The 23,786-nt window shown below is 44.9% G+C and overlaps 1 protein-coding gene across 2 annotated transcripts in view; it reads right to left on the bottom strand.

The window, feature by feature from the left end:
- Positions 1–23,786, bottom strand: part of LOC306757799 (USP6 N-terminal-like protein) — a 38,069-nt gene that overhangs the window by 6,000 nt on the left and 8,283 nt on the right. The window contains exons 2-11 of one of the 2 annotated variants that reach the window (XM_079242938.1): positions 23,407–23,480; positions 13,530–13,615; positions 13,393–13,432; positions 13,226–13,306; positions 11,274–11,381; positions 10,296–10,405; positions 5,188–5,236; positions 606–726; positions 414–508; positions 252–317 (exon numbers count right to left, since the gene is read on the bottom strand). In XM_079242938.1, the coding sequence (XP_079099064.1) occupies positions 252–317; positions 414–508; positions 606–726; positions 5,188–5,236; positions 10,296–10,405; positions 11,274–11,381; positions 13,226–13,306; positions 13,393–13,432; positions 13,530–13,615; positions 23,407–23,472 (822 nt within the window). In that variant the 5' untranslated portion in view covers positions 23,473–23,480. Of the gene's footprint in view, positions 1–251; positions 318–413; positions 509–605; positions 727–5,187; positions 5,237–10,295; positions 10,406–11,273; positions 11,382–13,225; positions 13,307–13,392; positions 13,433–13,529; positions 13,616–18,347; positions 18,555–23,406; positions 23,481–23,786 lie in introns of those variants that run through there. The other variant, XM_079242939.1, reaches the window with a different exon arrangement.

The raw sequence follows: 23,786 nt of genomic DNA, 5'->3' as shown, positions 1-23,786 counted from the left end.
AAGTAGGAAGTTTTTTTGGGTTTTTTTTATGAAAGTAAAAGCAGTTATTCCAGAAAACCCTTCAAGCTTCAGCTGAAAACAGCCAGATGTGACGTTTAATCCAAGCCATGCGGGCAGAGATCCCTCTCTGACGCCAGACAGGCAGGTGATGCGATTTTAAACACAAAATGGCATGAAAAGTCTCCAAAGCAGCTGCTGCTGAGCTGTGATGTAATTCTGTTAGGAACTCATGACGTAAGCTGGCTCCTCACCCTGTCGATGAAACACTGCATGAACCACTTGGTGCTGTAAATCCCTGCAGACATCTGCTCTCTGTCCTGCAGAGGGAGAGACACAGCCGGTAAACATGTCGCCACACGGCGTCACACCGCTTCCTTTTCTCTTATGCAACTCTTGTGTAACTGTGATCTCACCAGATGTTTCTTCAGCTTGGGGAGGAGTTTGGCAATGATCTGGTCATGATGTGCCTGGAATCTGTGAAGTTTGGGAAAGCCGGGAACGAAGAAGCCTGAAAAGGGAGGGAGAAAAGGGAACTTTATGCCTCTCGTCCTGCAGGGAGATGACGTCATCTTGACAACATGCACGCTTTCCGTGCTCCGTCTCACCGTGCATGGCGTGCTTCTGATTGGTCAGCAGCTGCGACAGGGCCCAGAAGGCGTCTTCCTCGTTCATGTACATGAGCAGCAGGGCGGCGATCTGACTCATGCCCTGGCAGTAGCTCACCTCCTGCAGCAGAATCACATCAGGACATTTCCACGACAGAAACTTTGCCACCACTATTTGTCTTTAAAGATGTGACTGTAAAAAGCCTCGGTGACATCACCCGTAGGTTTCTGAAGAGCTGAATTGAAACTCGGTGGGCGGTTCCTACCATCGCCATCTTGGCAGCATCATGCGTGTCGTCTCGCCCGGAAAATACAAATATGGGCAAAGAGGTGGAGCTGAGAGGGGGGGCTGTGAGCGTCATGGTGGATGATTGACATCGAGCGAACGCCGAGCTGCCTGTAGCTAAGAGCTAACCGAACTAACCCGGAGATAACAGGAGCTAACCAGCTAATGGAGGTAAGCGGGCTAAAGCTAAGTCACGTTGTTAACCGGCTAAAAACCGTGGTTGTTCTACGTTCTTCTGACTTGAAGCGGGAGATCGGGTACCTGTCAATCAAAAGGACACGCCCCTAAAGATGCCGAAATTAGGAGATTTTTTTTTTTTTTTTTTTTTTTTTTTTTTGTCTTGTCCAGCATTTAAGCAAGCAGACTGATGTTCTGGATGCTGTGTTCTGCTGAGCAAATTTATTTTGCCAAGGGGAACTTTTGTAGATGTAATGATCCCCTTGTATTTCTTGATTCTTATTTTTTTTTTCAATTTGTTTTGGATAATAGCTTGTATTACAGAGTTTATGCTGCTGGACCGGAAAGGACAGGAAAGGGGCAGAAAGAGAACAGAAAAGAGAACATAAAAAAACAAAAAAAAAAAAAGAAAGAGATCAATGCATACATGTATATGCACATACATACCCACCTACATATATATGTATATACACTCGCACATACATTATATATATACATATATACATACATATACACACACATGTACACATACATGCATACATAAAGATAGATATACATACATACATATACACATACATACACACACATATATATATATATATATATATATACATATATACACATATACATACTCACATACATACACATACACACATATACACATACACTCACACATATGCATACATATATACATATCCATACACATACATACATACACATACACATACACATAAGTACACACACATACCCACCCACACACATAAATATATACACCCACACAAGCCAACTCTAGATTCGTGGAGAACAAAACCGTTGACAATCATGAGGACCAGAAACTAGCAAGTTAAGTCAAAAAGACAGAAAGAGAGGTACCTGCTGTTAGTGAATAAACTTGCTGGATGACTCAGTGACTGTGACACATGCAGAACATTCATGCAGAACATTCAGAGTGGAACGTGTTTAGAGAAGAGTGATCATGCCAATGTGACCCCGCCCGCCTACAGCTAGAGGAAGGCCAGGAGAACCCAGAGACCCGGGTAACCGACAGTCACCCCCAGGTACAGATCCCAACCCCCCCACTCCAGAGCCAGCCATGCATCTGCCCAGGAGGTGGCGAAGGAGGTGCCCAACCAGAGTCCCCCACAGTCAGGGGGAACAGGCCCCAGCAGGCCCAGGCCGGCAAGGGCCGATCCCGCCGGGCACCGGCCACCTAGGGCAGACAGAGCGCAGGCCCCAGGGCCCCAAGAGCCCGTGAGCAGCCCCCCGCCCCCGCAGGCAGAGGGCACAGCCCACACCGACGGAGGACCAGGATCCCCAGACCGCCACCCAGCGGCAGCCAGGTCACACCCCAGTGCACCAGCTGCGCCCCCGGGTACAGGACACCACCCCCCCACCACCAAACCACACACACATATACATGCATACCCCCCCCCAACACGCACTCCCCTCACACATATACATGCATACCCCCCCCCCCCCCCCCCCAAACACGCACTCCCCTCTCAACCCCCATCCACACAACCCTCTGCAATCCATGCACATCATCCATCACATATACAACCCCACCCCACCTCTACTCACTCACCCATACCAAGTCACACGAACCCCAATCGCCCCCGCCCCCACACACGTTCACCCCCCCCACACACACGCTCACACCCCCCACACACACGCTCACACCCCGCCACCCCATCCCTCTACTTCTACCCAACCACACATGCCCCACCAAACACCCCTCCACCACCCATAGCCCCCCTCCAAACTTCACCCTCACTCACACATCCCATTCCGCATATACACCCCCCCTACACACACACACACACACACACACACACACACACACACATACCCTCACTCCTCCAACACAGGCACACCCCAATACAACCCACGCGCCAACATACCCCTCCACACACACATCTACTCATCCTCACACATCCCTATCCCCTACCCACCTATATCCCCAACCCTAATCCCCCCCCCAGCCATCCCACCATCCATCTGTAACCCCATACACCCACTCCCACACATCCTCACCTCACCCCTCCATCATGTCCCATGTGAGATACCTCAGAGGGGGCAGAGGACAGGATGGCCCCGATCAGGGCCCCCATAATTACCGCCCACCACTCCCAGCGTCCCCCCCACCACCCCACAGATGCAGCCGACCCAGCACCCCCCCAGGGCCGGCGACAACCCTCCTACAGCCAGGCCAGCCCAGACTTAGGCCTAATGGACGGCACTCTTCCCCCACCCGTACCCCCCCCCCAGTAAAGCCCCGAGAGCAGGGGCATGAGAAGACCCTATCGTCCCTGCCTCCCCCCCGCTTATGACTGATTGTGAAGTATGTATTAGTTGCAATTAAAATTGAGGGAAGTGCCACGCGGTGTTGGGAGAGGGACCACCTAAGCAGCCCCGCCCACCATACACCGCATGCTCTTCCCCCTAATCATGTGAGTCGTCAGTGTTTTGGTGTTTGGTGTCTAAGTGTAATTAAAACTGGGGGGTGGGCCGAGGCTGGGTGCAGCGATCAAGACCACCTTGATGGCCTTTCTCACCACCCAGCGCCACGTGCACACCTCCCAATACCCTGCCTGTGTGTGATGGGGAGCGGGGAGGAGGAGGGGTCATCACACTTCCCCACCCACACACATCCACATACCTATGTACCGCCACCAGTCCTCAACGCACACCCCCTACACACATCCCTCCATACACACTCACATCCCATCCACACTATCAAACACCCCCCACTCAACAAGTCCCAGGGTCGCAACCAGGCACCAGAGCACATACCTGCCCGCCGCCGCAGCGGCAGGTCCAGGTCAGCCCAGCCCCCCCCCCGGCACAAGCCGACCCCCCACCCCCAAGAGACAGGGGACAACCCCGGGCACCGGAGCCCGGGACCCCGCCCAGCCCACCCCACGGCGGCACAGGCGCCCGTTACGGAGTCACGCCCGCCAACCCATCCCCCGCCAACCCATCCCCCCGCAATGGGGATCATTGAAAACAGATAATTGATTTTAGGTAGAATCATCATTTTTATAGTTGCAAATCTTCCCATTAGTGATATGGGTAAAGATTTCCACCGTGTGAGATCGTCCTCAATTGTTTTTAGTAGAGGGACATAATTTAGCTTTATAAGGTCTGACAGTCTGGGTGAGATGTTTATTCCCAAGTATCTAATATCTCCTGACTGTAAAGCAGTGTCAGGAGTATTATGGAAGGAACAGTTGATGGGTAGAACGGTGGTTTTAGACCAATTAATGGAATATTCAGAAATTGATGAGAATTTATTGATGAGTGCGATTGTCTGACAGATGGATGATTGTGAATTTTGAAGGAAAAGTAATACGTCATCAGCATAAAGACTGGTCTTATGCTCCATATTTCTACAGTTAATGCCTTTAATTAGGAGATTAAATTACATTTAAACGGGTGAGTTACAAAAAAATTCACTTCCCCCACAGTTGTCATGAAGGTAAACCCGACCGATTATACCTAAAGTGGATTTTTGTACCAGGCTGTAAACATGTTTACTTCTGCTGTAAAGTTGGTCTTTTTAACATGGGAGTCTATGGGGATTCGCTCTGGAGCCCCTAGTGGATGAAGGGGGAACTGCAGATTTATGCACTTCCGCATCGGCTTCACTTTTTACCACCGGAGGTCGCTGCTTGGATGTGCTGCTTCATGGTGGGGCCGCACAATGAACCCTGAGTGGAAAATTAAGGAATAGAAACTTTTTTTGAAGTGTTTTTTAATCAGTGAAACAGAGTTCCAGGTAGGGAAAGATTTCCTGGAGAAACCCCTTTCTTCATACCCCCCCCCCCCCCCCCCTTAAGCCACGCCTCCAAAGCACAGAAACAGCTAACTCTTGCTTTGTAGCCTTTACGAGAGCTCCACGCCTATGAGAGGACGCGACTCGTTGGAACAGAGGTACACGCCGATCGTTCAGACCGGGTCGGTTAAAATGGTTGGACGGTGCTTTTTCAGTCTTGTCCGTTCCACAGGGGACGACGTCTCTTTATGTTTCTGTTAGAGCGTTTAATTAACTGGTTGCATCTCCCAACCGGTTTTTAAGAAGGTGTTTTAAGGTTCAAAGGTGGGAAAACAGCTACTTACTGTGTTGTAGACCGAATATGCAGAGAGGACGTGGAACAGAGACTGCTGCCTGAGGACAGGAGGGAGGACAAGACACAAGGAAACATGATGCAACCCAAGTCCTTCACACACCAGGACCGATGTCCATAAAAACACTAAACTGTAAACAATTCAGAGGTTAAATATCAACGGTTTCATCTAGGCACTCTGACAGCGATGATATATCGCAAATAAATTATGAAGACTGTTAAAAAAACAGGCAAGCTGTCACGATATCGTTCTGATGCTGCAAAAGAAAAGAAAAAAGGAGGTGCTGGTTTCTTCCTGTTCCAGAGAGGAGAACTGGTTTCGTCCAGGACTACGGCCGCTTTAGGACTTTAGGACGTCCGTAGGATACTCCGAGGATCTGCTTCAGCAGTAATTTATTTCTAACAAGCACAACTGCTGGGACACAAAGACAATGAGACGCTCGGCCGTAAGTTAGAATGAAGTAGCGGCGGCAAAGCGACACAAGCTGCGTTTCCGTTAACCCCGACAATTACGCAAAAAACCAGAATATCGTAATGAAAACCTGGTGGTGGAAACACCTGCGTTCAGAAAAACCTCTGAAATATCACTAAAAGGATTTTACAACCTCATGAGGTCGTTTTGTCCATGTAGAGGTTTATCAAAAAACCATGATGTAGGCGGTCATGTGACCACTTCATTTCAGGTAAAGACGGCGAGGTGTGTTTGGACGGAGAGAAACATAAAACCTCCATCCTTGATAGCAAGCAACAGACAGTTTTACAAGGAATTAGAAAGCAAAATGATGGAGAAGGACTTTGGAAAGCCGTGAGAAACCCCAAAACGACGCCACCTGGATACCTGACGTTAGCCGCAGTTCTCGTGAAATTGGGTCCGCAGGCTAACACGCCAATCACCCTTCACTGGAAACATCTATAAATCGCAACTCTACATTGTCGATATTGTAAAAGCATCACTTTTATTTGGATAAAAACTGTAATGGAAACGCAGCTACTTGCATATCTCGCAACCGGCTCTGGTGACCATGTCAACATGCCTTTTCTGATTGGCCGATTGCGTTTTTTAGGCCTCTTCAGATGGCGGCCCAGAACCAGGTTCTATGTGGCCCAGCTTATGTAAAAGAATAAAGATATTAATCAAGAGCCTTCAGTCATTCCTCACTAAGTAGCCTACAATCCTACAGTTGTGCAGACCCTGAATGCAACACTTGGTTGCTTAGCATCACTAACCCCAGCGCATGTTGTTGTGGTTTGAATTTGTAAGAGTAGCGCTAGCAAGAATGTCGCTCTCAAAAACGCAAAATTAACAACGAAAATGGCAGATTTAACCCCGGCTGGACTGATAAGCATTTGTTTATTTTGCCGTCACATTTGAGCAACAAACCGACGTGTTTAATATGCGATGAGTGTGTGGCGGTGTTTAAAGATTATAACGTGAGGAGGCAACACATCGAGAAGTTTAGTTTGATATGAACTTTTTATGTTAAAAGTTAGGAGAAAAATAGAGTCTGACTGGAATTTTCATTATTTTATTTTGTGAATTTGTCCTTGTCATGTGGGGCTGATGTTAAAATAGAAACATTAATAAACTACTTATTTTTCAAAATGTAAATGTGTATTTTTTTAATTAATTAATTTTGTTTTACTGATTTATTTTCCTTTATTTACAGGCTCTGATCATTTTACTATTTGAAAATCTGGCCCATCTTAATATCTAATAGAGTAGCGTATATTAACAAAAATAAACCAGTTTATTATAATAAAAATGAGCAAAATCACTGGATGTAATTTTGTCACTCATGTCAACATTTCCATCGATTCGACACTGATTTGATTTAAAGTATAGCCGTGTGAAATGTGTGGTGTGTAAACGCCTTTATTCATGTAGAGTTTGAACAATCAAGAGATTTTACATCTCAAATCTAATAAATATGAACATGAGTTAAATAAATAGATGTTAATGTAAAAGATCAGAAGCTCAGTTTAAAGACACACTTCAGATCTTCAGCCGTCAGCCATCTTTGCCCCCCCCCCCCTATCGACAGCTAAGACAGCCTCCATCCTGCATCCTACCTGACCTGTTGGATCTCTAGAAGACCATCTCATCATGACTCTTGTTTTTGTTACTGTCTCTCTTTTAATCTTCTTGTTTCTTTGCTGAATCGTTGCGTGTTCAAAGCAGCCAGTTCCTTATTACACCATGAAGCGAAACATCACGTCGCATCCTGGATGGAAAAGTTGTGTAGTGTCTCAGCCTCAATACGCTGCTGGGGAGCAGCAGATCTAGAAATACACATGCTAGATGTCACCGTGTCATCAAACACGTCCGGGACGCAGAGTTTTAAAGTTGGAAAGCTACGAAATGTGTCTTTAACTCAGCTGGAATAAATCCGACACAAAAATATACGAAAGTTTCAAAAAGATAATAAAAATTTAAACCTGCCCTACAGTTGTCATGAAGGTAAACCTAAACTAATGAAGCTAAAATGATTTTTGTACCAGGCTGTAAACATGTTTATTTCTGCTGTAAACATGTTTATTCCTGCAGTAAACATGTTTACTGCTTCGAACATGTCCCGGGTGAGGCGGGGGACATTGAGTCCGAATGGGCTGTGTTCCGTGCCTCTATTGCTGAGGCGGCCAGCCGGAGCTGTGGCTGCAAGGTCGTTGGTGCCTGTCGTGGCGGTAATCCCAGGACTCGTTGGTGGACACCAGCAGTGAGGGATGCTGTCAAGCTGAAGAAGGAGTCCTATCGGGCCTTCTTGGCCTGTGGGACTCTGGAGGCAGCTGATGGGTACCGGCGGGCTAAGCGGCATGCGGCTCCGGCCGTTGCCGAGGCAAAAACTCGGGCATGGGAGGAGTTCGGCGAGGCCATGGAGAAAGACTTCCGGACGGCTTCGAGGAGATTCTGGTCCACCATCCGGCGGCTCAGGGGGGGGAAGCAGTGCTCCATCAATACTGTGTGCAGTGGAGGTGGGGAGCTGCTGACCTCAACTCGGGATGTTGTGGGTCGGTGGAAGGAATACTTCGAAGACCTCCTCAATCCTACCAACACGTCTTCCGATGAGGAAGCGGAGCTGGTGGACTCAGGGGTGGACTCTCCTATCTCTGGGGCTGAAGTCGCTGAGGTGGTCAAAAAGCTCCTTGGCGGCAAGGCCCCGGGGGTTGATGAGATCCGCCCGGAGTTCCTTAAGGCTCTGGATGCTGTGGGGCTGTCCTGGCTGACACGCCTCTGCAGCATCGCGTGGACATCGGGGGCAGTACCGCTGGATTGGCAGACTGGGGTGGTGGTCCCCCTTTTTAAGAAGGGGGACCGGAGGGTGTGTTCCAATTACAGGGGAATCACACTCCTCAGCCTCCCTGGTAAGGTCTATTCGGGGGTCCTGGAGAGGAGGGTCCGTCGGATAGTCGAATCCCGGATTGAGGAGGAGCAGTGTGGTTTTCGTCCTGGTCGCGGAACAGTGGACCAGCTCTATACCCTCTCTGGGGTCCTGGAGGGGGCATGGGAGTTTGCCCAACCAGTCTACATGTGCTTTGTGGACCTGGAGAAGGCATTCGACCGTGTCCCCCGGGGGCTCCTGTGGGGGGTACTCCGGGAGTATGGGGTACCGGACCCCCTTGTACGAGCTGTCCGGTCCCTGTACGACAGGTGTCAGAGCTTGGTTCGCATTGCCGGTAGTAAGTCGGATTCGTTTCCGGTGAGAGTTGGACTCCGCCAAGGCTGCCCTTTATCACCGATTCTGTTCATAACTTATATGGACAGAATTTCTAGGCGCAGCCGAGGGGTTGAGGGGATCCGACTTGGTGGCCTCAGGATTGGGTCCCTGCTTTTTGCAGATGACGTGGTCCTGTTGGCTTCGTCTGGTCGTGATCTCCAGCTCTCGCTTGAGCAATTCGCGGCCGAGTGTGAAGCGGCTGGGATGAGAATCAGCACCTCAAAATCTGAGACCATGGTCCTCAGCCGGAATAGGGTGGATTGCCCTCTCCGGGTCGGGAGTCAGGTCCTGCTTCAAGTGGAGGAGTTTAAATATCTCGGGGTCTTGTTCACGAGTGAGGGAAGGATGGAGCGTGAGATCGACAGACGGATCGGTGCGGCGTCCTGAAGTAATGCGGACTCTGCGCCGGTCTGTCGTGGTGAAGAAGGAGCTGAGCCAGAAGGCGAAGCTCTCGATTTACCAGTCGATCTACGTTCCTGCCCTCACCTATGGTCATGAGCTGTGGGTCGTGACCGAAAGAACGAGATCTCGTATACAGGCGGCTGAAATGAGTTTCCTCCGCAGGGTGGCTGGGCTCTCCCTTAGAGATAGGGTGAGGAGCTCAGTCATCCGGGAGGAGATCAGAGTAGAGCCGCTGCTCCTTCGCATCGAGAGGAACCAGTTGAGGTGGCTCGGGCATCTGGTCAGGATGCCTCCTGGACCTCCCTGGTGAGGTGTTCCAGGCACGTCCCTCGGGGAGGAGACCCCGGGGAAGACCCAGGACACGCTGGAGGGATTATATCTCTCGGCTGGCCTGGGAACGCCTCGGGATCCCCCCCACAGAGTTGGCAAATGTGGCTGGGGAGAGGGAAGTATGGGCTTCCCTGCTTAGGTTGCTGCCCCCGCGACCCGACCCCGGATAAGCGGCAGAAGATGGATGGATGGATGGATGGATAAACATGTTTATTTCTGCTGTAAACGTGTTTATTTCTGCTGTAAACGTGTTTATTCCTGCTGTAAACATGTTTATTTCTGCTGTGAAGTTGGTCTTTTTAACATGGGAGTCTATGGGGATTGCGTCCCTGTTGGAGCCCCTAGTGGATGAAGGGGGAACTGCAGCTTTTAAAGACACATTCCGTAACTTTCTGACCTTAAAACTAGGCATCCCAGACTTGTTCGATGACACAGTGACATCTATCATGTATATTTCTAGATCTGCTGCTGCCCAGCAGCACCCTGAGGCTGAGAAACCGACTCTATCCAATGTTTACATCCAGCATGTGACGTGACGTTTGGCTTCACGGTATAATGAGGAACTGGACGTCCAACACTGAGCACAAATAATTTCTCAGTTACGTGAAGCAGAGTGGTTCATCCTGAGGAGAACCTGTCAGGACGTAGAACTTACTTGACTCCAAAGCGATCCATGAACATGACATGGTTTCTGAAGGTCCTGTTGATGTCCAGATCGATCTGTTTGATCTCCGATGAGCAGAGTCGGGCCTGCTCCTTCATTTTCTAAGAGGAGAAGAGAAGCTAAGCTAACAGGGCTGGAAATGTATTCAACTGCAGTGAGGCCGGAGTTAAAACGCACATGAAACACAAAGGCAGGTTGAGTTAATCATCAGCTGGTTTTCCCCTCGCCGGTGAAATCCAGCCTACTTTAAAAGCACAGCTGTCCCTCCTGAAGTGTCCCCTCGGTTAATCTGGGTGGCTGTTACAGATAAAATATGTGCCACTTATGAGGGATTTAACGTCCATCTGCCATGCAGGCTAATCAGATGCATGAAATGACAGAGTGAATATGAAGCTGAATAGCATTAGCATCATGTAGCATCCACCTCAAGCTAAAGTTTTAAGAAGTATTTCCCTCTCATGGTGTTAAACTCCAACCAGTGTTTCTGGTTACGTTTATACAGACCTGGAATTCAACATGCTCCTTAAGTATCTGTGGAATAAAATGTGCGTTCCCTAAGGTTTAATTTTAGCTGCATTGGTGTGAAGACTTTATTTTAATATGCAGAATCTTTTTTTATGTAAAGCATTCGTGTTGCTGACTCCATGAACAGTGCTTTATAAATAAAGTTTGCTTTATTGTATCCTCTGTTGTTTCTTTTTTCTATACTTTGGTGTTAAATGTGATGAAATATGCCAAATAAATGAAACTGTCCTCATTTACACCCATCATAAACATGTAACTTGCTGAAACTTGTAAAATCCTGCAGAAAATGTGGGTTTTTGTCAGCTGAAGGAGTAAAAAAGGACTATTACTCAGCAACACTGGAGGGGTGTTTTCCTGCTGGGAAAACACTTTCATTCACCTTACTGTGAAACAAACAGTATATTTCTGGTCACAGGGAACAGTTGTATCACTGGGAGTCCATACCTCATATTTGCCTTCATTCTCCTTCTTGGTCCGATCCACGTCCAGCATCAGCGCCCAGGCCCGGCCTCGCAGCTGCAGGGGAATGCCTTTGTAGACCCGATTCGCCATCTGACAGCAGAGAGTAGAAATACAGGGTGAATCTCTAGTAAAAGTCCAATTCTGCTCCCTGAACGTAAATGTTCTCATATGTCACCATAATCATATGACAATACGTCTTTTATGTTGTCATAGTTAGTAAATCAGTTCATCCACTAGTGGGCAGTGCTGCATTCAGAGTTCACTTTGCGTTTTGACCACAGACTGAATAGAAAAGATGTGACGTCACCCGTAGGTTTCTGAAGAGCTGAAGTGAAGCTCGGTGGGCGGTTCCTACCATCACCATCTTAGCAGCGTCATGCGTGTCGTCTCGCCCGGAAAATACAAATATGGGCAAAGAGGTGGAGCTGAGAGGGGGGCTGTGAGCGTCATGGTGGATGATTGACATCGAGCGAACTCCGAGCTTTCTGTAGCTAAGAGCTAACCGAGCTAACCCGGAGATAACAGGAGCTAACCAGCTAACGGAGGTAAGCGGGCTAAAGCTAAGTCACGTCGTTAACCGGCTAAAAACCGCGGTTGTTCTACGTTCTTCTGACTTGAAGCGGGAGATCAGGTACCTGTCAATCAAAAGGACACGCCCCTAAAGATGCCGAACTTCGAGATTAAATTACTTTGAAACGGGCGAGTTAGAAAATAATTCACTCCCCCCACAGTTGTCATGAAGGTAAACCTGACCTATTAAACCTAAGAGGGATTTTACCATTTTTGTAAACATGTTTATTCCTGCTGTAAACATGTTTATTTCTGCTGTAAACATGTTTATATCTGCAGTAAACATGTTTATTTCTGCTGTAAACATGTTTATATCTGCTGTAAACATGTTTATTTCTGCTGTAAACACGTTTATTTCTGCTGTAAACATGTTTATATCTGCAGTAAACATGTTTATTTCTGCTGTAAACATGTTTATTCCTGCTGTAAACATGTTTATTCCTGCTGTAAACATGTTTATATCTGCAGTAAACATGTTTATTTCTGCTGTAAACATGTTTATTCCTGCTGTAAACATGTTTATATCTGCAGTAAACATGTTTATTTCTGCTGTAAACATGTTTATTTCTGCTGTAAACATGTTTATTTCTGCTGTAAACATGTTTATTTCTGCCATAAACATGTTTATTTCTGCCGTAAACAAGTTTATTTCTGCCGTAAACATGTTTATTTCTGCTGTAAACAAGTTTATTTCTGCTGTAAACATGTTTATTTCAGCTGTAAACATGTTTATTTCTGCCATAAACATGTTTATTTCTGCCGTAAACAAGTTTATTTCTGCTGTAAACATGTTTATTCCTGGGAACTGCAGTTTTATACAATTCTGCATAGCTGGCCGGATTATCCAATGGGTATTATGGGCACTGGCCCCATGATTTCTAATAGTATTTCTCTGTTTTCTGTTTGACAGACAGCAAAGCCCCTTTAAAATGAAACGAAGTACGAGCATAACAAACGCAGAAATGAAGCAAAACTGTTAGTCTGCGTTAACGTCTTTTCCGTCCAGCATAAATGACCTGATCACCAACAGATACATTCACAAGAGCAAAGCTTGAATCATCTTATTACTGAACCGTTTAGACGTTATTTAATCTCGATTTTTAGCATAGTTATGGCCGTGTGCTTTTTATTGATTGGTATCCGATATCAGTTTGCAACAGAAGACAACACAACTGAGGTTTTTAGTCAGCTAACAGGGCCTTAGCTTTAACCCGCCTACTCTCCAACCTCATTTTCCAGCTGAATAATAGTAGTTTTTGAACATTTATGATTCTTAATTGAAATCGCATATGTTGCATTGCGATGCATTGATTTAAATAGAAAATGGGCCCACCCCACCTAGTTTAGAGTCTCAACGTGCTCACCCTGTCACTGTTCTTGTATTTGTCCCACTTCTTCACCATCTTCAGCCATTTTTCTGCTCGTTCAATCTCCAGCTGCTTCCGCTGTGAAGCAGAGAAGCAGGTGAACATCATAATAATAATAATGGTTGTTGTGTTGGTTTATTTCCAGAGTTTTATGAGCTTCTCACCTTCTCTTCCTGTGCAGTCGGGGCCGGCAGCTCGTCCTCGCTGGGTAACACAAAAAAAAAATCATTACATAAACCAACTTGATGATTAACGCCGCCCAATGTCAGGAAATGAGACAAGCGTGCAGCGACAGCCTTACTGCATGAAGCCGAAGCGGTCAATAGCTTTATAGATGCTGTAATCAGCATCCTCCCAGGGGTTGATCTCCACTCCACCCTGCCTTCCCTGAAAACAACAAAAAAAAAAAATCTGAATTTGCAATCTTGTACAAAGAATTTTTAAATAATTCACAAATTCCTGAAATAGTTGTTCCTAAAAATCCCCAAGACGAAGAATCCAGTTTTTAACACGTACATCAGATTTATAGTGTGCATCTATGAAATCACTCAGAATTGATTTTTAATACATCAGCAAGTAAAAGAACGAGGTAAATTAATCAGAAATAATAAGATAAGTGTGTTTTTACTCGCTGCTGCATGTTTAACTGATGCTAATGTATGCTAGCAGCCACTCCCCGAAATAAGTCAGGTTTTGTTTGTTGCTTCAACAATTTAAAAACCACGGCTTTTCTTTTCTTTTTTTTTAATAAATGCCACTATTTTAGAAATAATAGTAAATTGAAAATGACGGCAATTTAAAAAAACATGAAAAAATTATTAAAAAAAAAAAAACTAATTCAAAATGATGAAAAATTAAAAATCAAAACAAACAACAAAAAGGATAATTAAAGAAATAAACAACAAATAAAAAAACAATTTAACAACAATAAATAAAAAAGGCGACAAACTGAAAATACAGTTTATAATTGAGTTTTTAAAAAACACAATTAGAAAATGAAAACTAAAAATAAAAATAACCAAACAAATTGAAAATGACTTTTTAAAAAAACATTCAATTAAAAAAATAAATAAATAAAAAACTGAAATTGATGACAATAAAAAAAAAAAAAAAAGAAAAAAAAAAGCTAAATAAGGTTAATTCATAAACAATGAATTGACAATGACAACAAATTAAGAAACAACAAATTGTTGTGTTTTTAATTTGTCTTTCTGGTCTGCACAATTATGACCAAAATATTTATCACGATTATTTTGATCAATACTGTAATTACCATTATAAATCACTATCATTCATTGTGTCTGGAAAAACATGTTTTTTTTTTTGCACTACTTGTAAACAACATACCCAGCAACTATATATATATATATATATATATATATATATAATATATGTGTGTGTGTGTGTGTGTAGAGAACCAGAGTGATCAGAGACGCAGCAGAGCTGCATTTTGAGCGTAAACATCGTTGACGATAAGGTTTGTTTAATTGTGACCACCAAAATTGAGATTACAATCAAAATCTGATTAATTGCGCAGCCCTAGTCTGCACTTGACGGCCGCAGCATGATTCCTTTTTAATCTACTATTTAGTGATCTTATTTAGTTGACGCTGTTTGCCAACACTAAATACCTCAAACACAACCATCTAAATCAACACTCTGAGCCAGTAAATCTGCAGATTCCACTTGAACCAGCAGAAAATGAAAAAGTCATGTTTTCATCCCTTTAAGCAGCAATGTGGCCCCAGTGTTGAAATAACAGAGAGCTAATCCTCAGACATGCTACAAGTCTTCTCACTCCACACTGAATTACAACACTGCTGCGTGGTTGGCCACTCGTTTGGAAAGCAGCCAGTCAGCCTGCTGCTCTGAGTGAGGAGGAGGAGGAGGAGGAGGAGGAAGCACAGAAAGTGTCTTGCACTCTGAGCTCCGGAGGCACCACAAGTGATGTCAGCGTCATGAAAGTGAGAATGCTAAAAATACTCTGACGGTGAGTGGCAGGAACATGAAGGAGACAACAGAACAAGCAGGAGAGTTTTACAGCCTTAAAATTCAGGAAATAAATCCTTCAGATGAACAACATTAAACCAGGATAAACTTTGGTCAGAAATACTTTTATAAATATCTTTATTTTACCGCAGACGGCCTGAACTTCATCAGCTTTTCTAGCCTGCAGCATGTTATAGTGAAAGGTCTGCAGCAGACCAGTTCCACCATCAGGATGTGGTTCAGCGTGGTCCTGCTGGACCAGTTCTCCTGTTCCACCATCAGGATGTGGTTCAGCGTGGTCCTGCTGGACCAGTTCTCCTGTTCCACCATCAGGATGTGGTTCAGCGTGGTCCTGCTGGACCAGTTCTCCTGTTCCACCATCAGGATGTGGTTCAGCGTGGTCCTGCTGGACCAGTTCTCCTGTTCCACCATCAGGATGTGGTTCAGCGTGGTCCCGCTGGACCAGTTCTCCTGTTCCACCATCAGGATGTGGTTCAGCGTGGTCCTGCTGGACCAGTTCTCCTGTTCCACCATCAGGATGTGGTTCACCATGGTCCCGCTGGACCAGTTCTCCTGTTCCACCATCAGGATGTGGTTCAGCGTGGTCCCGCTGGACCAGTTCTCCTGTTCCACCATCAGGATGTGGTTCAGCGTGGTCCTACTGGACCAGTTCTCCTGTTCCACCATCAGGATGTGGTCCCGCTGGACCAGTTCTCCTGTTCCACCATCAGGATGTGGTTCAGCGTGGTCCTGCTGGACCAGTTCTCCTGTTCCACCATCAGGATGTGGTTCAGCGTGGTCCTGCTGGACCAGTTCTCCTGTTCCACCATCAGGATGTGGTTCACCATGGTCCCGCTGGACCAGTTCTCCTGTTCCACCATCAGGATGTGGTTCAGCGTGGTCCCGCTGGACCAGTTCTCCTGTTCCACCATCAGGATGTGGTTCAGCGTGGTCCTACTGGACCAGTTCTCCTGTTCCACCATCAGGATGTGGTCCCGCTGGACCAGTTCTCCTGTTCCACCATCAGGATGTGGTTCAGCGTGGTCCCGCTGGACCAGTTCTCCTGTTCCACCATCAGGATGTGGTTCAGCGTGGTCCTGCTGGACCAGTTCTCCTGTTCCACCATCAGGATGTGGTCCTGCTGGACCAGTTCTCCTGTTCCACCATCAGGATGTGGTCCTGCTGGACCAGTTCTCCTGTTCCACCATCAGGATGTGGTCCAGCATGGTGGAAGGTCTTCCCTGAAAGAGACGTTGTCTGGATGGGAGCAGATGTTTCAGCATTGATGGAGCTTCCCAGATGTGGAAGCTGCCCACGCCATCGGCACTAATGCAACCCCATCCCATCAGAGATGCAGGCTGATAACAAGCTGGATGCTCCCTCTCCTCTTTAGTCTGCAGGACACGCCGTCCATGCTGTCCACAAACTATTCCACATCTTCATCCAGGTTTCCACTCAGAACATTTTAAATGAGCTTTGGTCCAGAGAAGACGGCGTGTTTCTGGATCCTCTTCACATATGATGGAGCTTTAACCTGCAGGTGTGGATTTCAGCCTGAACTGTGTTTCTGGAAGTCTTCCTGAGTCCATGCACTGGGTTCCATGTTGGTTTTTAAGGCAGAAGATCAGAAGGACCCAGCTTTGTCCTGTGCATACAGAGATTCCTCCCAATTCTCGGTTTTTTTTAGTTTTGACACATGATGGTTTTTTTTTAATCAAAAAACTTGTTTTACTCTCCAGGAGCCTCAGATGCAGCAGATACAAGTTATTCATGCATGCAAAAAGACGTCCATGGTCCGAGATTATTTATCTGTTACAACCAAGCAAACTGAATCAAACATTTTCCCTGAATGCTGCTTCTCTTGCGCTTGTAAAGAGAAACATACAGCCACCCTGATGCACGCTGGTCCGATCCCAAACATCATGTTTAATGATTTATAAATGTCTCTTCGAACTCCACAAAAACTAAGAAACACGTTAAATAACAAAAGAAAACTGCAAATGCAAAGACAAACTACTATTGACAAGAGATAAATTTTACTGATAATGTAGCCTACATTTGTATTCAGTGTATATTTTTAATCGTGTTTAGCTTGTATTTCTATTTTTATTTAGCTTATATACCTATTTCTACTTTCATGTAGTTATTAGTATATATTTATATTTCCTTCTCTCAGCTACTCCCGAGACCTCAGTTCCAATTTCTGACATGTGAATGTGAGCTGATATGACAATAAAGTTCCTTGAATCCTTGAATAACTTTATGTTGAGGAACATTTTTCTGACATTGTCGCACAGTTTTTAGACCCAGTTTGTCTCAGACTGGTGAGCCTCTCTCCTCTTTAGTCTGCAGGACATGGTCCATGCTTGTTACTAAGTCCTAGCAGAGATTTCCAGGAGAGAATCATGTCAGCTGCCTGAGGGAAGATCACCAACATCCAGTTTTCCCAGCACACAGAGATTCCTTCTAATTCCTAAGAATCTTGTCATATTATCATAAACTCCACAAAGTGGGATTTTCACCCACAATTATTCCACAATTTCCCTCCGACTGACGTGCTTAACTAGTTGAAGTTAAGACATTTAGTTTAAACGCACCTCTAGCTGTTTTTTTTGTTGGTGTTTTCCAGCCTTTTATTGCTCCTGATCTGTTTTTTTTTTACAGATGTGTTGCTGTCATCAGATTAAAAATGAGCTCATTTTGCCATAAAATGTCAAAATGTCTCAGTTTCAGCATATAATCTGCTGTTTAGCTTCTATTAGGAAAAGGTGAGGAGACCCGCAAATGATTTTACACAGGATCCAAACTCATTCAGGTTGATCAGGAGAATTCACACAAATAAAAACAACGATAAATTTTCTTTGAGACTTCGTGCTTATCGCTTCTAAATGGGATGATGTGTTTTCACACAGCAAAGTGAGCAAACAACTGCCTCCAGACACAAACAGATTCAGGTGAACATTTTGGTACCAACAGAAGGATTCTACATGGTTAAATAGGCACCACAAAGCTGAAATAAATCCTCACAAACAGATCCGTTGTGGACTTTAAACATGTGAGTGTTGCAGGTTTTAGTTTCCTGCAGGTCTGTGCAGAAACTTCTTGTATTAAAACCAAACAAACTGTGAACCTGCATGATTCGCTGGTGGGCTCCAGGTCCTCGTGAGGAAACTCTACTGCCGTGGGGGTTGAAAAGTTCTCCAGCTCCGCTTCACCACGCAGCCGGACGCCAGCACTCACACGCAGACATCAACATGGCCGGGCACTTGGCCAGTCCCCGGAGGTCAGCGTCCAGTCAATTGTTGCATGGTGTGTCGCAGCTCTGTCTCTACGGCTGCAGAGCAAACCTCGGCACAATCTCAACGCGGCCCCCCCGCTCCCAGCTGCAGAGCTAAATTTAACCTCTGACACCACCAGAGCCACCAGTTCAAGTCTGCATCAGCACATTCGCAGCTCTCACTGCGGCTTCAAGCGAGCCTGAGAGTTCAGGAAGAAAGGACCCAAGTGTGGAGATGGAGAACGTTTGCAGGCCGATGGGGAGGGACCGGCTGCATCCCAATACCGGTTTAAACCTGGTTCATGTCAGAGGTCATAGGAGACTGGTCAGACTAGACCTAGAAGCAGGAATCCAGTAAGCACTGGTTCCATCTGCAGAACAGCATCAAAACGTCCATCCTCCAGCAGCAGAAGACCACAGCGGGTTCCCTCCTGTCAGTAAGAACAGGAAACTGAGGCTACAATTCACACAGACTCACCAGAACTGGATCTGGACGATTAATCGGATTTTAATCTCAGTACGATCTGGGTTTCCAACGATGATAAAACTAAAAGGGTGTGATTATTTTCCTCTCTGCAGTTTCCTCTCCTGCTGTCTTCAGCTGCTAATCGAGCGTCTCTGGCGTTGCAGCGCTGTGCTGTAAACTCCTCCCACAGCCGCTTTGCTTTCATTCAGACACTGTTGCCAACTTGGAGACTTTCTCGCTAAATCTGGTGACTTTTTTGTTAAAAACGACAAATCTAGCAGCTTTTACTGGAGTTATTAGAGACTTTTCTGGTGTTTAGGCGACTGACTTGAAGGCACATATTGTTCTGCAGTTACTGTAAGGAAGGAGCAGCGGGAGCCTCTCCCGTCCTAAAGCACTCCCAGGCGGCCAGTCTCAGTCGGCTCCGGCTGCAGGTCAATGTAGAATAACTGCAGTAGGTTGTGGAAGTTCACCTAAACATAGTTTATACCATTGTCAGTGACAACTGGTTGCATTATTTTCCTATACATAGTTCGGCCAGTTAAACACTGTAACATCCCTCCTTTAGGGGGCGTTACCATAGCAACGCGTTAACCAGCTGGTTCAGATCAGCCGTCTTTTAACAGGTGAAAGAGAGAAACGCGCTGCAGCCTGACAGCGGTTGTTTGGTATAAAACCTACATCCAGGCCAACGTAAAATAGTTCCTATATAAGCGGTAAAAGCGGATTAAACAACTCGGAACCGTCCATTAGACGGTTATAATGCACGACACGGAGTCTAGAACACCACGACGCGCAGCGTTGTTTAGAAATACTGGATAGTTGGGTTAAATAATCATGATTATAATCGTGATTATAATTTTGTCATAATTGAGCAGCCCTACCCAGAACTGGACAATAGAAGATGGAGAAACGTTGCTGGTCTGATGAGTCTCCAGTTCAGCTCCACATTCACATGGTAGGATCAGAATCTGCTGGAAACATCATGACAACATGGATCCATCCTGCCGTCAGGATCAACACTTCAACCTGCTGCTTGTCCCCCTTTGGAGCCCTTAGTACCAGGCCCTTCTGCAATTTAGTGTTGTCTAAACAACACATTAAAAATTTCCACTGCAGGTTTTTATTCATTCATTCATTTTCTGAACCGCTTAAGGGGTCGCGGGGAAGCTGGAGCCTATCCCAGCTGGCTTTGGGCGACAGGAACATATCACATCAGTGACAGCTCGCCAGTCCATCGCAGGGCCACACAGAGACGAACAACCACTCACGCTCACACTCATTCTTATGGGGCAATTTAGAGTAATCAATTAACCCAAAATGCATGTCTTTGGATGGAAGGAAGCCGGAGAACCCAGAGAGAACCCACGCATACACGGGGAGAACATGCAAACTCCACACAGAAAGGCCACTGACCAAACCCCTCCCCAGCCAAGGATCGAACCAGTGACCTTCTTGTTGTGAGGCCACCGTGCAGCCCCTGCAGGTTTTTAGTGTTTCTTTTTTCAGTTGTGGCTCAGAAACGTCAAAGTGGAAGGTCGTGCTTGGTTTCCATAGTTACAGTAAAACAGCCCCGCTGCCAGGCTTACACTGCTGGTCGTACGGGGACCAACAGTCAGACCTAAACAACCACAAACTCATCCCAACTAGCCGGCAATGATGGAAATACAGACCCTTTTTAATACAGCAGCTTCCTGTAGGGGAGGGAGAAAAAAATCAATTCACATGAAAATCAGGATTTTTTTTTTTGTTTTACAATTTATATCAAATTGTTTTATGTTTATTTGTTTTTATTTTGTATATTTATGTTTCTATAATTAGAAGCCAGATGGAGAAGAAGTTTTGGTTTTTCTCCAGCAGGGGGCGACATGTTTCTCTCCGACCAGTAAGTAACATGACATTTTATCCGTTTAGGAAAACACGTAAACAGAAGACGGAGAACGGCGACAACCTGCAGAAATGTGCAGATAAATCCTCCACCGTCACATTTTAAGTCCAAAGTCTGGACACATTTAGGATATTTAGCCCTGAAGGGAAGAGCAGAGCTGGACATGTGGACAGCTGTAAACTCTGTAAAGCACATGTGGCGTCCAGCGGTAACACGACTAACGTTACCGCCCACCCAGCAGGACGCCGTCCTGAGCTAAATGCAGAGCTAACAGCCAAACGTAGCGCAGCAGGAAGACACTGAAACCAGAACTTTTATATGCAGTTCCGGTTGCTGCTGAATAAATCTGAAAAACTGTTGATATTTTTATTTTGAAATCTGGTTCGTGTAAACTTGGTCTTTATGCAGCTTTTTAACATGATCTGCTGTTTAAAAAGTAAAATAAAAATCTGCAAGACTGAGGAATCGCAATTCAAATCGAATCAGCACCAAAAAGATAATTAAAAGTTGGATAGAGAGAAAAGCGTATCGTCTCAGCCTTAGGTTCCCGTTTGATTTCCTCCACCAAGGAGGTTATGTTTTCACCAACGTTTGTTTGTGTTCAAAATAACTTAAAATGTTGTGGACGGATTTTCATGAAATTTTCAGGAGTTGTTAAAAACGCGAAAAGGAAGAACTGTTTTCATTTTTGGTGGTGATCTGGATCACCGTTTGGATCCAGGAATTTTCTAAAGGTGTCACAGTGAACTGTTAGGAACGATAGTTCAGGGCAGAATAAGTGCTATCTATTGGGCGAGTTTATTAAAATGTTTGTGTGGGAGAACGAAGGTGGCGTGGTTTATCACGTTACCTGACTAAAGGGGGGAATTTGGACCTTTTTTAACTTGTACATGGTTTAAATAAATGTTTATAGTTTTGGTAAAGGTATGGTTTGAATGTGGTGAAATGAACTTTTAGTGTAGGTTGCTAATTAATTTAGTGTTAGGACTGTGGTTTATGTGGATTATGTGTTTACTTTTATTATGTGTGTGTGTTTAAAGTTTTTTTTTTTTGCCTGGCTGAGTGACAACAGCTAACAGAATATTAAAGATTAAAACAGAGTTGAAAAGATATTGGAACGTCTTGGAACGTAATTACATGTTAATCATCGTTGTGGGTACACCCTTTTCAAGTGTGGGAAATACAGTGGAAAATAAAAAAGATTCTTTAACATTGTGAGATGGGGCCATTCTCAACATGTTTGCTAGTAACTCCAACGAAAATGGTCAGAGCACTTAGGCAAAAATATTGAAATATTTAATCTGTGACACAAGATAAAAAAGACAGAAAAAAATGCAAATTTAGACAACAATAAATGTAGGGCTGGTATTTATAATTCATGTCACAATATGAGGAGAACTGTGACTCTTGGCGGAGGTTTGCGCTCTCCGAGTGCTTTTCTAATAGGGGTGGGAAATCAAATCGAAAAAGTCAAATATCGAAATTTTTGGTTCACAATTTTGAAATAGTTTTTTTTAAACAAAAAAATCAATTATAAAATACAAATATTATAGCAGCAGAACAATGGTTTGTTGTTTTTTTCTAATTGAAATTAAGAAAAATGACAAAAAAAATTTTGTACATTTTTATTTCAGTCTACAAAAATCAGTAATATCAAAGTATCATGAGAATCACAATTTAAATCGAATCGGCACCCAAAGAAATCGTAATCTAATCGGGAGAAAAGCAGATCATCCCAGCCCTGTTTTCTAGTTTCTTATGTGACGAACTAAAAACAGTGTTTTAACAACATCTGCTGTGAAGAACAAGTACTCTCAGTACTGCTGGAAGTTTCCTTTAGTTTAGTGTTCGTACAGTTAGAGAAATCTATATCTGCACCCGCTAACAGAACATTAAAATTATACGATATGAATGTCCTTTTATATGTATTTATATCATGATGTTGTTGTTGTGTTCTGACTTATTAAAAAGGTTTTTTTTCTTTCTGTCGTATCAAAAATAGTATCGACAACCACTAGTAGACGCCATGTTAGCGTTAGCGTTATCAATCATCCTAATAGATAAAAGAAATTCCTCGTATGTGTTCATCCTGTCAAAACGACGTGAAAATAAGTTTTTTTTTTATCATCACCTGTGAATGGCGACAACGCACCTTGTCGTGAAAATAAAAATCTAAACTTTAATTAAACTGTTTTTCAAACACAGACGTATCAAGATGCTTTCAGTACTTTCGTTTCTCACAGCAGGTTTTATTTTTAATTTCTCCCATCACTTCAAACCACACACACAAACACGCCATTACCAAACATGTTATTAAACCACACACACACACACACACACACACACACACACACACACACACACACACACACACCTTCCCCATCATACATGCAGAAAAGCAACACACACACACACACATCTCAGTGTGTACTGGCTTTTTTAACGACTAGATCAACCACGTGTGAACTCCTCCTCCTCCTACACAACAACACACACTGTTTACACACTCAGCCGTCATGAACGTCTGCGACAGGAGAGCAGAAACACACGAGACTCACCGTCGCATATTTCAAGATGATGTCGGCCCGTTCCTCTGCGATTAGAGTCTCAATGTCTTTCTTCATGTCAATGTCTGCCGAGAGAGGAGAGCAGGATGAGTGTGTGACAACAACAACAACAACAACCGAGGTTGAGTCAGACGAGCAGAACACAGCTGATAGATGTGGGCGACGGCTGGAGATGACTTTGTTAGGAATGACTTCATCAACGCGAAGCAGCAAAAAGAAGCACATTTTGCCACGCCACACTATCACTATGGCAACGATCTAGCTATCATCCAGGCAGTGACATCATACCCTGAAATGTGGTGACGTCACAATGTTTATTTGCACATCGCATTTCATGTATAAGACGGTTCAAAGTGCTTCACATGAAACAG

Source organism: Telmatherina bonti (genome assembly GCF_933228915.1).
Source record: "Telmatherina bonti genome assembly, chromosome: 1".
Taxonomy (NCBI): domain Eukaryota; kingdom Metazoa; phylum Chordata; class Actinopteri; order Atheriniformes; family Telmatherinidae; genus Telmatherina; species Telmatherina bonti.
This window is presented reverse-complemented; position numbering and strand designations above follow the sequence as displayed.